The sequence below is a fragment of the Diorhabda carinulata genome, chromosome 1 (assembly GCF_026250575.1).
Source record: "Diorhabda carinulata isolate Delta chromosome 1, icDioCari1.1, whole genome shotgun sequence".
Classification (NCBI taxonomy): Eukaryota; Metazoa; Arthropoda; class Insecta; order Coleoptera; family Chrysomelidae; genus Diorhabda; species Diorhabda carinulata.
This window is the reverse complement of record NC_079460.1, coordinates 39894160-39909378: the sequence shown is the minus strand read 5'-3', so window position 1 is coordinate 39909378 and position 15219 is coordinate 39894160. Positions and strand designations below refer to the sequence as shown.

General features: G+C 31.1%; 1 protein-coding gene across 29 annotated transcripts in view; it reads right to left on the bottom strand.

Annotated features, from left to right (window-relative positions):
• LOC130891028 (basement membrane-specific heparan sulfate proteoglycan core protein-like) overlaps positions 1–15219 on the bottom strand; it is a 251525-nt gene that overhangs the window by 128237 nt on the left and 108069 nt on the right. For 26 of the 29 annotated variants that reach the window (XM_057795615.1, XM_057795511.1, XM_057795537.1 and 23 more), the window contains 9 exons: positions 12108–12149; positions 11747–11763; positions 9884–10017; positions 8982–9144; positions 8543–8712; positions 8293–8418; positions 6899–7315; positions 5934–6047; positions 5013–5120 (listed from right to left, as the gene is read on the bottom strand). In XM_057795615.1, coding sequence (XP_057651598.1) covers positions 5013–5120; positions 5934–6047; positions 6899–7315; positions 8293–8418; positions 8543–8712; positions 8982–9144; positions 9884–10017; positions 11747–11763; positions 12108–12149 — 1291 coding nt within the window. Of the gene's footprint in view, positions 1–5012; positions 5121–5933; positions 6048–6898; positions 7316–8292; positions 8419–8542; positions 8713–8981; positions 9145–9883; positions 10018–11746; positions 11764–12107; positions 12150–14434; positions 14456–15219 lie in introns of all 29 variants that reach the window. The other 3 variants (XM_057795569.1, XM_057795642.1, XM_057795587.1) reach the window with 3 other exon arrangements.

Sequence of the window (15219 nt, the reverse complement as noted above, 5' to 3'; positions counted from 1 at the left end):
AATGATTATGTTACTCTTAAATATAGCAACATACAACAGTTTATTGTACATATCTCCCATTCAAAGACCCTCTAGTAAACATTTTAATATTATCTGGTTCGTTCGTTCCTTGGTAACAATGAGAGAAATATTTAAGACGGCTGTCAACTGAAGTACATCTGTTCTTCAGATCCGCCCTCTCAAGTTAACAAAATATGTGGTTTGTTGTTATTGTCTGTTACTCCTACAAATCGCAACAATAGTTAACCTCGGTTTATATATATATATATATATATATATTTCTGATATTATATTATGGTAGATAGAATTACTTTTCAAGGACACTAAGGGCAAAATGGAACCAAGATTTGTGAAAGAATTTCGAAACTATACTAATTGGATATTCCTGCATTATATTTTGCTAGTTGAAAACATGTTTGTCTGAATGAAGGAAACAACAAATTTCGAGATGAATAGAATAAATGAAGGGACGTAAAATTATTAATAATGTTAACCAAAAAATCACGCATATACAATACAATTTAAAAGAGATATTAAAAGTGGAAACGAAATGAATGAGAATAATTTCGGAAGTTATGGAAAAATAAATAGTATTAGGAAGGGTGACAATATTTTCAAATTCAGTTCATAGAAAATACCAATAATTTTTTTCCACGGAAACTCGTGGATAAGACTACCAAAAATTATATGGAAAAGATCAAGAACATCCAAAGATTTGTGTGGAAATAGCTAAAAATTTTTACACAAAGAAAAAGGCTGAATAATAATTCGAAATAATATTACGAAAAAATTAATTGATGAGTATATGATAGGGAAACAACACCCATCTTAATTTATTTACTTCTTCAGTGTTTCTTGGTTTATATCAAATTTAGAACAGAATGTTTTTGAAGAGTGAGTATAATCTATGATTCCATGTTCTTTTGTTAATATGAAGCTACAGAATGGACAATTTGAGAGGAATTAATGTAAGTCTATAGCCGACTTTTCAAGTAAAAGTTGTCTTTTCCAGATAATTGAGTAAGTTGTGTTCAATTTAGAAAATATTGTTGTTACCGTCGAATTCTGACCAAAAATTTTGCGATTTCTAGGATTGCCTTCTGGTACTTTCCCTGTTAACTAAGTCGACCCGTGTACAGACAACATTTACTATCTATCAGAAAGCAATGGAAAACCACCCTTGATAACCTATGGAAAATTTAGACCATGAAACAGATAGAGGTAAGATCGCCGATTATGAACATGGCACAAGGAGATGAAATGATTCCCTAATTTTTCTTGGTATGCATTGTGAGGCATTTGAAGAATCTGCTTCGCGTATAGCAATACAGAGAAGAATATTTGGATGTATTTGAAATTACATGAAGTGTTGTTTAAAAGTTAGCGGATCCTACGCTGATTTCAAATTTGGAACCGTCTGTGAAAATTAGCTAGTGTTGTTTGTTCATAATTCAGATTGACGAGTTGTGAGATTTGGAGAATTAATTAGTAAGGAAAGATTTATTAAACGAGAAGAGTGAAAAGGTAATGGGTATGAAAAGGTCCGATGGGGGAAAAGTATTGAAGTTTATGGTGAAATGTTAGGAAGGGTATGATTGTGTTATTGAGAAATATGTTGAAACGAACATTTGATCCAAGGGTAGAAATAATTTTAATTATGGGGATAATACAGTGTTGGTTTTTTAAATGATGAATTTGACTAAATGCATCACGTACCGAAGAAATGTGAGAATATTCATTAGAGACACACAGAGACATTATTTCACAGAAATAACTTGTATTTTCATTTTTTCCATTCGATTCGATTTATATGGATGGAAACTGTTTTAAATCGACGAATCTGTAAAAAAATGAAATGAAAAGAAATTTGAGATTGTTAAGGACATATATATCCGTAATATTGAGGAATTATCCTAGATATTTTTAAGCGAAATTCTCCCGGAGATCGTTATATTCAAATAAGACACGCCATTTTTTATACTATACAAAAATGAATTTGCCACAATTCACAGGGTTAATCAACTGATGTCGAGCCTGCTCGGAGGAGACAAATGAATATTCAAAATTAGAAATTTACATATGAAGAGCCATCAGCAGTTAGGTACTTAAGACCGAAGTTAACAAAAGAACTAAATGCCAAAGCACATTTACGACTTTTTTTATACAACGTCACGGAAAAATTTGAATTGTAATTTCGTTAAATTTATCATCAAAAATATTATGTATTTGCATATTAGAATAATGAATTTATTTTCGAAAATTCCTCGGGTATATTGCTAACAATAAAAACAGTCTCAACAAGTCTTTAGACTATTTAAGAATATCAGTTTCTTGTATACAATTTGAATGGATTCGAAAAAGACATTTGATGTTCGTGGATTTGACTTTTACAGACAAAATAGCCATAAGTAATGTTTTAAATGTATTTGATTTCACTATTTTTACCATTATTTTATAACGTACTTTTCTATAAAACAAAACTTGCCATTATGCGTATTCTGGTTTGTTATTAACATATCATTGAGTTCATTAAGAAGAGTTTTATAACCTTAATTATTATATTACATCAAACTTTTGTCTCTTATTCTATTTAGCATTTTGTGATTAAAACCAGTTCATGATTTCTTAAATTTTTAATCGAAAAAACATTCCTTTCATATTGCCAAAAATACAGTGAATGAATTTTCATAGCTGTATATCATATATTTCAACTAGATGCCGTATACCATTTTGTGTGTTAAGATAAGCAGTGGTAAGTTTGAATCTATTTCATTATTCCATTCTGCTAAAAAAGTTCATGTATTGTTCATAAGTGGTATGAGCGATTTAAAAGTGGAATTGAGTCAATGAAAGAACAAGAGACGATTAACCTCAAACACAAATAAAAATGTACAAAAAGTACAAGTACAGACATCCGTCCGAACACAAACACCATTGGAGACGTTAGTGAGAAACTTAAAATTTCGTATACACACAAAATCGTGGCCTCTCCATCCCGAGACACAAAAATCAAAAATCAAAAAGTGGAAAGCAATGACCCCACCCTAAAAAGACCTATTAATCTATTTTTTTGTTCACAACTCGTCCCTTCGATATCGATAATACCCCCCAAATTAACTGATGAACTGTTCAGTAGTAAATAATTGTGATGTTTAAAAAAACAATTTTTGGTACTTTTCTACTGTCTAAAATTAGACACTTTTTCAAGTGTCGAACAATATTTATTTCATTTTTTATAATGACTTGATTACAATTTAGGCTTATATGTATTTATCTAGTCACTGAATGTCACTAAATGAAAAAAAATCGTTAATGACTACATACTATTAATAATAGGTGTTATATTACCTGTTGTAACACAATATGTACCTAGTGAAGTCGTTAATTAATTGATTTCCAGCAAAACATTCCAAAACGCTCATTAATATAAACAATTTCAAATTAACTTTTTCCGATCGAGCGGGATTTTGTTTAACGGTCGTTATATATATTGAGTTTCTCACTTGGATTAATTATAGGTTTTCAACCTCATTAGCGCATCTCCGTGTTCAATACAGCGGCGGACAATTCAATTTTTCATGGGCCCCATAATGTCACAGTAGCTACTTAAATTTCTATCCGCAATATGGTTACAAGATAACAATTGAATATTATAATTGAGGTACAATTTCTTATTCAGATTTATAATTTCAATTTTCTTTAATTATGTTTCAATTTGATCAAATCCCAGCCTAGCCGGTCGGCAACTGACCAACTATCAATCGATCAGTTATGCCCGCCAGGTGGCCAGGTGTCACCTCTCATCCAGCAATCATCAAGGAGTAGGGATGTGAACGAATCCGGTATCCTGACTTATTCACTATACAGTTTTCGGCCATTTTTTTGGTTTTATTTGTGTATCTATCGTAGCAGAGACTGTTATACGTAATATTTTGATTTTTCCCACATCCCACATCTCCAACGCATTTCCCTTTCCCCAACGAGACACTAAATAGAAAAATCTAAGCTTGTGACAGTTGTGACTAAGAAATATATATGTTTGTGTGTCAGCGTGTGTACCTAACATCGTTCATAAAACATCGATCATGAAGAACGATGTAACATCGATGTTTTAGGTTTCGATATCGATGTTAAAACATCGATATTTCTGAACGATACATCGATGTTTGAATCCCTAGATGTGTTGCTCATCAAAAGAAGTGCAACTAACGGAAACAGATCAATTCCTCTTTCAAAAATACAAGTATTACTTCCCAATTAAATAACGTATCGTTTTTGTACAGTGCTGCGATTAATTAGATTACTGAGTTTTGGGGAAATCGATTACATGCTTTAAGAAATTTCGACTACATTGAATTTTATAAACATTATACTATCTCTTACATTCCATACTAATGATTGATAAAAAGTCTGTAATGTAATGAAAAAATGAAAACGGCTATGGTTCTGTAACGCAACACCGTAGTGCAAAATGTAGTTAGTTTTAATTAGAGTTAATGACAAACTGGCTGTTCGAAATTGACAAGTTTTTGATACTCTATGTATATGATGTACTTTCAAATTATATCGACATATACATTTGGTAGAAATATCTAAACTTCCAAAGTCAAAAACCGTGTATTACTGGACTCAGAACTCAGAACTCGGTCTTACATTTATCTATTTTTATAATATTATTTTGAGCATTTGATTGTGCTCTAAAATGTTTGATTAGGCGTTCGAAAAATAACCCATGAAATAAGGGTTGAGTGAAAATTTTGAGGTTAATAAATAATGTTTCTGAAAGAGTTTGGATTATAGTTATCTTCAATTGAATGTCTCATATATACATTACTGTGGTTCTTGCCAGATAATATGATCACAATTTATATTCGATTAGAAACAGAGAAGATACAGAATGAAGTAGAGCCCGATTTAATTCTCGATGGAAATACCTATTCAATTATTACAAATTTATTATCATCAACTAAGATAAATTTGATGCGAATATCTTGTCGAATTCTAGAGCTTACCTGGACAATTGGTTTCATCGGTATTATCCATGCAGTCCCTGATACCATCACATCGTCTATCAAGCGATAGGCATTGATCATCACAAGCGAATTCCTGGTCATTACATTCTGGAACAAAGATTTAAAATTGAAACTTCTGGAACATTGTTTCAAAGAAATGTTCGAAGATATAGGATATTTCTTTATTTTTATAACATTAAACACAGACAGATCATATCCTCTTTTCTATTTGTTAGATACTAGTTAAAAAATGATGTTGTCAAGTGATTATAATTAAGATGACAAATATTATTTAACAGGTTTTATGGTAGAAAGATAATTTTTTTGTACGATTCTAACAGCCTCAATAAGTTGTTAAAATCAATATGAGTTCTATGAATCTCATAAAAAGAAAGGGTACGGAAATATTACCTATAACATAATTTCAGTACATGTTTTATGAAAAACAAGCCCCTCAATATTTCTACAGAATTTTTGTTTTTTGAAAATATTGAGTTTCAAAAAGAATAGGACAACAAGTACAATTAAACTTGAATATATGTTCTTTCCCTAAAATTCATTAGCAAATTTTCATTTGATATGTAAAATTATTATTGTGCTCTCTCTTCAACCACCTCTCGTATTTGAATTTTTTTTCGAAAATTTTAGTGAGTAATTCAAAATAAACAGATATTATATTTGATTTAATAAATCGTCAAAAATGTGAATTTCTTACATGCACACCACCTATTGGAAAATATATAGAAAAACACAGTTTCCTGTTACCTATTTTGATTTCTACTATAAACACAAATATCTGGTTTCTCTACTAACGGAAAGATGGCGCCTTCGAGTACATAATCTAAATTTTGTTAAAGCGGCTAATTAGAACGTGATAAATCGTTATATGTTTTCCTTTGAAACGATAAAATAATTACTAACCTTTTTGACAATTATGTTCGTCGGTGCCATCAGTGCAGTCAGCTTTGCCGTCACAATGTTGTGATATTGGGATGCATCTGTACACATCACATTTGAACTCGCCTTGGCGACACTCTAAAAAAAATCAATCAAATAGTTGAGACAAAATATATTTATGTCACAAACGAACAGAGAAGCATGATCAGTGCCTGTCAATTTTTTATTTTTTCTTGTTAACTTCGTTCAAGTTCGAATTAGACTAGACTATGAATACAAGGAACGTCAGTTCTTGTTCAAAATGTTCAAGGCCATAGTCTATAACCGAAAATAATAAAATTTTTCTCAATATATAAATTAATAAAAAATTAACAAGCATTAGCAATATGTAAAGGTGTCTGAAATAGTTTATGTACACAAACATAAAAAAAACAATAGGTTAATACAAATAAACAAGAAAAAAAAAACGTTAAAATCGAATGTGAGGTTAAATAATAGATATTATTGATGATTCTTAGAAAAGCTGATTTCCTTCCATTATTGCTGAATGACGTCGTTAATTTCTGATCCTAATTGAAGATGAAGCAATGCTTGGAGTATTATAAGTATGTTAGCTGGTCCAAGTTGTCATTCCATATTATTTAAGTGAATATTTCGAAATTCTGCAAAACTTTGAAAATAATTGGAAATTGCTTTGTTGGAATTTGTTGTTTATTTATGAAACGAACACGTTATTCAGAAAAATGCATTTTTTGCCGAGGTTCTTTTTCGTAAATAAGAATAAAATTTAAGATGAAAATTCAGGAGCTCTACTGAGCAGCTGACGCGTTACTTTTGAATTTTTCTTCTGCACAAAAGCAGATTTTTTTTTCGTTTTGTATGTAGTTACCAACAATTTCCAATAATTTTCTACTAAACTACCATAACCATCACCAGACTTGATTTCGACAACCCAAAATTAAACTAAAACCAAAAAGTAAAAACTATACCGGCACTGCCACAATTATCTTCATCGGCTCCGTTGTCGCAATCTTCTATTCCATCGCATACTTGATCAGCACAAATAACTCTGGATCCGTCTGAGCATCTAACAGAATCATCTGCACGACATTCTCCGGCACCACTACCACTATCAATGAAAGGTAGTTCCGGTTCATCTGGCAACTTAATTGTAGTAGTTGGTGCTGTTGTGGTTGTTGTAGTTTGTAGTTCAGGTGGTTCGTAAGGTGTTGTTGCTTCGGTGGTAGTGGTGGTTGTTGAAGGTTTTTCTGTAGTTGTGGTAGTAGTAGGGGCTGTAGTTACTGGTTCAGTAACAGGAACCTGAGTTGTCGTTGTAGTAACAAATACCTCATTTGGTTGGTACGGTGTTGTGGATTCTGTTACAGGGGGTTCCGTTTTGGGTGGTTCTGGGTTTATAAAATATGTTTAAAAGTTTTGTTAAGCCCATATCACAGAAACATGTTCTCATAACAAAATATAAACAACAGAGAAATATGAAAAGAGCAAAAAATAGAGCTGTAGAAATGGAAGTAACCATATTGATGTTATTTGAAATTTGAGGATTCACCAGAATCCCAAAAACATTTATTTAAGGAGACAAAATATAAATCAGTAGTAATAAAATAAGAATAAAAGTTACCGGAAAAAAAGAGGAACTGCAAAAAACGGTAACAGCAGTACAAATACAGAAATGATGGGAGGCATATAGATTAGATCGAAAATATATCCGGTACGACAAAAAAATCAAAAAAATGAGCATAAGTACTAAGAATAAGGATGCAAAAACTAAAATTCAAACATTGTGGAAAAATTATTTAAGATATTGGTGACTTCCAAATTTTATGTTTTGGGTGTCGAGAATAGAAATAACTTGATATATCAAAAGCTGTATACTTCGTGAACGATTAGGTAATTACCGTTTCTGAAACTCATGAAAAGTCATAGAAGATATTACTTTGGCATTTATGAAATTAAAAATATAGGCAGGACTTGGATATACACTCATAAATATAATAAACAGGAAGAGATAAAGACTAAGATGAATTTTTGCTCATCGTGTAGATTTAAGGAAAGGACAAATACAAATTCAGTTGAATAGTTATACAGAATGTTGTTTCTACTAGTTAATCAAAAACATATTTGCTGCGATTTCGTATAAGAAAATATTATTGATGAAAAGTGCGTTTCAAATAAATATAATGAATTTATTTGTAAATATATTTACTATTTATTTAGTTTATTAAAGTTTTAACCTTTATTTTAGACATTCGTAGTATTGTATGACATATTTGGTGAATACCCAAAATCTGTATATTTAGAAGTAAAAATCGTTACTTTTATTTGGAACAAAGAGTTTAATGAATATTAATAATGTGTAACGTACCGTATACACAACCTTCTTCATCAGAACCGTCATTACAATCATTAACGCCATTACAACGTAAACTATTAGCAACGCATTGCCCACTTCCACATTTCAGTTCGTCTTCAGAACAATGTGGGCCTTCGGCTAATAAAAAAAATAAAATTAAAATAAAAAAATGTATATAACAAATTTAACAACAAAAATAATGAAAATAAAACATTTACAATGAGTGTGTTGAAAAATGAATTTATTATTTTATCTGAAGTACCTCCGAATTCAATGAATCTAAGATCTTCTGGATTCGTAGTTGTAAGATCGCCAAGTCTATGATTAGTGTGAATTGGTTCGAAGATGGCACGTTTTATATCATCACTTCCAGCATTTCCTTCGAAATCGATATCGATTGTTACTCGAATTTTGAATAGATCCTGAGATTTCCTGAAAACAACAAAAAATTAAAATTTCTTTTTTCATAACAGGATAAAACAATTCATTACAAATGATTTGATCACCTAAATATATTCATTCGAATAATAAATAAATAAATTGGATAAAGTGTTAGCCATTCAAGTATCAAGAGGTAATATTTCCAATTATTTTACTGAAATAAACCCTTGGCATTTTTTATTGACTTTGTCTTTGTCGAAATTTACCAAACTTTCGTAAACTTATTGGAAAAATGTGTTATTAAGTTATTTGAGACTTACTCCAAGCTGATTACAGATATAAAAAGTTCTCCAGGAATGCCTTGAAGTACATTTTCGAGTGATCTTTTGATTCTTTGTTCCAAAGTCTTGAACTGTTGGCTATTTCGATCTTGGTATTCATTTTGATATGGTTCTTGAATAGTAAAGGCGACCCTGTATATTCCTAAAAAAAACATCGTATAATCAGTTGATACAGAAGCAAATATTTAGATATTTTATCAACATCTATCGTTTGGAAATACAAAAAATGGTGAAAAGTCAAACAAAAATTTCAAGTAACATTTTCAACAACATCGGATTCAATTTTTAATACAAATATACAAAATCTGCAATTCTCAGTGAATTAATATGAGCATCGGAATGAACGTAATTAATATTCATGATACTTCTAATTTTTCTTCTATATTATCTCTTGGACTGTTAAGCCGGGAGGTTTCTACGTGGCCTTGAATTGGATACATGATAATGCTTTTTCTGATTGAACTTATTGAATCAAAACTGGGATTGATACTTTAAATATTGCTGGATACATCCATGGTGACATCTCTATTTACACTCATATTTATTAACATTTCTTCATTTCCTTTCAATTTATCTTCATAGAAACCATAATAATCAGCTAAATTCTTGTGATTTCGAATGAAATGATCAATTTCCTTCCATATTAAAATGAAAAAGTAATAATTTCTGGGGCTTCTAAAATAGGAAACTTCATCTTGTTTTTAAATTTAAATTTGAAGTAAAGATAGCGTTACTGGGAAGTAGACAATTAATTTGGAAGAGGTATAATATTTTTATTCGTTTCCGGGGACTGTGAATGCTTCCAATATTCTGATTTTGTGTAAATAGAAATGGAAATAGAGTAATAATATTATTTGCAGATATAATATTTATTAACTTACTTGGATGGCCTTGATCAACGCTATACGTAGTGGTCGAAGGAACGTTGTCATAATCACGATCATCGATATCACCTGAACCATAATCAGAATCTCTGTCTCCAGATATTTCGCCGATATCTTCGTCATCAGTTGGTCTGAAATTAGAATTATTCCATAATGTTTATACCCAACTTTGGATTCAAGCTTTTTGGATAAACGAATAATTTCATGAATTTTTACAAATTCCATGGAAGCACCGGAAATTGATAATTGAAAATACCTAAGTATATAAAATATAATTAAATCAAAAAATTGAGATAAACAAAAAGATGATTAAATTCAACATTTTGAATGAAAGAGGAATAAAAATAAAGATTTCGTCATTAGAATTCCAATAAAGCCACAAATTTATTTTTGCATATAGTTCGAAATTTTTCTGAACGACATTTCTAAAATGGAAAAAAGCGAAAGTTTAGAAAACAAATATTCAAATTCTTGAGAAGAAATAACTTACCGGGTAGTTTTGTAACTGACAGAGGAGTGAGACAAGGAAGCGTTTTAAGCCTGGTTATTGTTCTTTTTAATTATAAACAAAAAAGGGCAGAAAACACACAGGACACAAAAAACAGACGAGACCAATCTACATAATCGGACTAATATATGGAAACGACCTATTAATATTCGGTAACACAAAAGAAGAGCTACAAAACGGAGTACATGTGGGGTAATGAAATGAAGCAGTATGGACTGCAAATGAACATACAAATAACAGGAATAATGAAAATATCAAACAAATTAAAAGAAATAACAGTGCAAATAGAAGAACTGGAAAAGATGATGGTGGATAAGCTAAAGTATCTGGGGACAATAAGAAGAATAAGACCAGATAGAAGAATTGACGAAAAGGTGTCCAGCAGGATTCAATAAGACAATTTCTTCATACAGAGTATTTTAAGACAAAAAAGAGATATCAAAACGTACAAAACGAGAATCATCGAACCAGTGATACAGGCAATGCTGATCTACGATTTCAAATCCTAGGTGCTAACCAACAAATTGAAGCAGAAAATAACAAGTTGTGGAATGAAAATACTGAGAAAAATAGAACGAAGAGAAGAGGCAAACCCAGAAGAAAATGGGATAAAGAATTTGCAAACAGCCTCGAAAAAAATAGAGAAATGGACTAAACAGAAAACAGACGATAGAACCAAATAGAGAAGAAATATCCCCTCTAACCTATGTTAGAATGTAGAAGTTAAGTAAGTTTTGCGTGATTACTCAATATTTATAAAGACCTTTAATACATAAAAACGTGACTGCTCTCAATAATATTCTTCAATGTGGAATTGATGAATGAGTTTACGATATAAACAAAAAATACTAACTAATAATTAAATAGTTAACATTTAGAATTGGAATATTATACACATCATCGAATTAAAAAAACGGTAATGGCGTTTAACAACCTTAAACCTGCAATTACCTATAATTATTCAGCCAGAGATTGATACGATTCATATTTACAACGACCCCGAGGATATCATAAAATTCGTATGAAAATTAACAAAAAAATCTGACGGTCCGGCCAAAAAAATCTTTTTTTGGCAGCAGTAGTAAATACGAGATTAGATGAATTAGATTCATATTTTATCAATAAGATCTACAATATATAGAGGAGGTCAGTGACATTCAAATTTTTCCGATTAAAGTATTAACTATAGACTAGGAACACTATAAATTTTCTTATATTATTAACAATATTCTCGATAAAATTGACGTATTTGAAACTAGAAAATTATATGACAAACTTATTTTTTCATATTTTTAATCTGGTATCTTTATTTATTGGAAAAATAGTTCATATTAAATTTTCAAAACACTTACCCTGTATCAACTTCGCCCTGGAACAAAAATATAAATATGAATGTTAATATTCTGTATATGGTCAATAGTTTAATTATGTCTTATTTTTCTAAAAGGAACCACTATGACCTCTCCTAACTTTCCAAAGATGAAATGGTTTTATTAATTTTATTAACATTTTATTCAAAATAAACTGGTAATAACAAATAAAATACACCTTAGAGAAATCGTTCCAAATCGAACCAAAATAATTATCCAGGTCTATGTTTTCTCAAAGTTGCAGCATTAGAAAACATATTCTGTACAAATGAGCTGGTAATACCGATTACTTTTGACAATTACTTGTATATTGTCGCATTTAATTAAAATTGAATATACTTACATTATTATAATAATTATCGTCACCATTGTCGTTTCCGTTTTCCTAAAATAATGAAAAATGCCAATTATAACTTCACAAATAATTATTGTTTTTTTTTTTTTTTTCAAAAACCAAAGCAGTAATTTATCAACTTTACAGTAAGCGAACAATGGCTAAAATAAATATATGTACATAAACATTTTATGTATTCTTTAAATGATATCTATGTGAGAAAACCATCACCAAAAGTATAGGTTAGTTTCTACATATCATGCTTAAATTTGTTTAGTTCTACAACATATAGCAACTCTTAAAAACTATTTAGGTGGTCCAAAATTATGATTTTGGAATGATAAATATTTGTTTTATGGAGATTAAAAGCGAAATCGTAACTACATGTAAAAATAAGAGAAAAAACTAGAGGAGATGTTGAATAGTCTTGGAATCAAATACTCAAATGAAAGAATAAGATTTAAAAAATTACAAATTGATTGACTCAACGTAAAATTTCATACAAAAATACAAGAGATTCAAAGAGGAACATTTCAAATATGTTTACCGATGAATGTATTGTAAGAAATAAATAAGAAAAGCTCGATGACTTCTATTCTGACGAAGACATGAAGCCGAATATGATAATTTTAATCGGAAATAGTTTCAAATCAACTACTGTTTTCATTATTCCACCCATATTGTGATTATCATTTTTGTTATATCATTCAGGCATATATATGGAAATAGTTAGTAACAAAAAAAATTTTAGCACCCATATTATAATAAGGACTATCTATGTCAAAAGAAGAAAAACGCAATGCATGTCTAGAAAGTAATTCATTCTCCTGAATCGTAATAGGTAAAAATTACTCATATCCAATGGTTTCATTGTTAATTGCCTTACTGCTACCAATTGGCACAAATTTTCCTAATAAAGTAATATGAATTCACACGAGCCTCCAGTGAAAGTAAAGTTTACAGTCATAATAGAATAGTGGCCGGCCATGGGCCGTTAAGCACATGGGCTTCCTGGTGGGTCCGACGTGCTCCACTTGACATTACCAATGTCCTTTGAAAACTGATTAGGCGCTTTGACTTGAGCCTTTTGCAAACATAAGGAAGTTGAGAGGTTGACCAATTGTTTGAATCGTGCCCGTGGCGTCTCAGATGACGGTCTCCGGTTGAAAGTCCAGTTAGTATCATTTCGCGCCTATCAGAACAGTGTGCCTTAGCTTATCTCATGCCAGGTGTCTCTATCCAGTAGAGTAGACTGTTGAGACACGTAATAGCGGCAATTTTGCTTACACCAAGAATATGTTCTGTTTCCATCGGTAAGTCAGATTCGTCATTATCCTTGTTACAGGAGTGAACGGGCACCCAAACGAACTGGATCTTGTAGGCACCCTTCACCAGTTATTGTAGGACTTTCCTGCACTCCAGCACTATACTAGAACACAACCTTTTGGTTGTATGGCTTCGAATGAGTATCGCGCGTCTACAGTCCATCACAGCGAATACCTCGGCTTGGAAAATCCTGCTCCTACCAAGCCATCCTTCCCAGAGCCATATATGTACCAGGTAGCTTCATTATTTAGTATAGCGGCCCTAGAATCTCCAGTCCACTGCTCTCTATCAGTGATGTGTGCCTCCATGTCATTATTATTACCATTTGGTCACCGCCCATCAAAATAATTGGATATTCACTCGCGGCCTGCGTCCAGATTATTACATGGCCAATTGGTCCACCCTGTATGCTGTACCGATGGTTTCAAATTCTATCATTAGATGAGAGACCCAGCAGTACTTGAAGGGCCCTAGTTGAGACAGAAAGCAAAGTATAAACTTCCAAAAAAACTGTGTCCTCTGAACTGGACTTTGCAAATTAAAAAAAAAAACAAATTTGAATGTACAACTTTAGGATGACTATGGAATTAATCAAATTCTTTAAATTACACTTACAAGCATATATTACACTTTTCTCTTTTTCTTTAGTAGTTACCGTGTTTTAAGTACATTTTATGTGCACATTGACATCTATAAGCTGGCAAAATTGAATGTAACTTGTGTCCAAGCAAGTCTATTCCGAATCATATATCTTAAGAGCACGTTAAAATGTTGTAAAAAGTGTTAGCAACAATTAATGAATGGATCGAATAAATCTGGGAATAGTTCAAATAGACAAAGGATCGATTCGTTTCATCGCTATGAGATAAATGCATTGTAAATTTACTAAGAAAAATAATTAGGAGAAACCGATTTCTGTTTAGAATATTGCAATACCACATAATATTTAAGCAGTATTAGCGGACGTAAACTACTGACATCAAGCAAGTTAATCATTATTTTTAACTCACATCGTATTCCATGTCCAAATCCTATACGAAAAAAAAAAAACAATAACTGTTAGAAACTATCAATAGTAAGCAAAATTTTTTTGTTACATAGCTGATTTCTTGCAATAAATTATATTCATCTTTTTCGTATAACCAAATGATTAAAAATCATATACTACCACCATATTTACTAAATTAGTTGTTAGAGAAAGAAATTAATAGAAATTCAGAAACGAAAAGTGAGGAATATCAGTTAATTTAGTAATTTCTGCATATTTCGATATTCAAATTCAAAAGTTGATACTATAATACTTCGAAGAAAAACAGTCTATAACACTAGTTTAAGAGTACATCTGTAGCCGAAGAAACTTTAGCTTTTCTGGGTACATATGAATGATACGCTATTTTAAAAAAGTATAATTTTTATCAACTCTAGTTTCGGCTCAGGTATAGAGCAGAGAAAAAAATATATTCATAAGAAAAATCAGTAATTGATATCTACAAAACTTCTCTGATATTTAGGCTTTGGAATATGGGCAGACATAAGTCATGATATATAAGCTATCTCTGCTCTTCGCTCAAACCTTCCCCAAACCATTTGGGGTTATTTGACATTACTGCCTAAACCGGAACATTAGGTTAGCCTTAAACCATATTTGGAAAAGTATTGAGTGTATGGAAAACATTCGTAGGGTTACTGAGACATATTAGATGAGATTCCAAATACTCAAATTACCTAATTTTTTCGGACTTCGTGTCTTCTCAAATGTTCTCAAAATGAATAGTGTATTATCTATAAATACTTT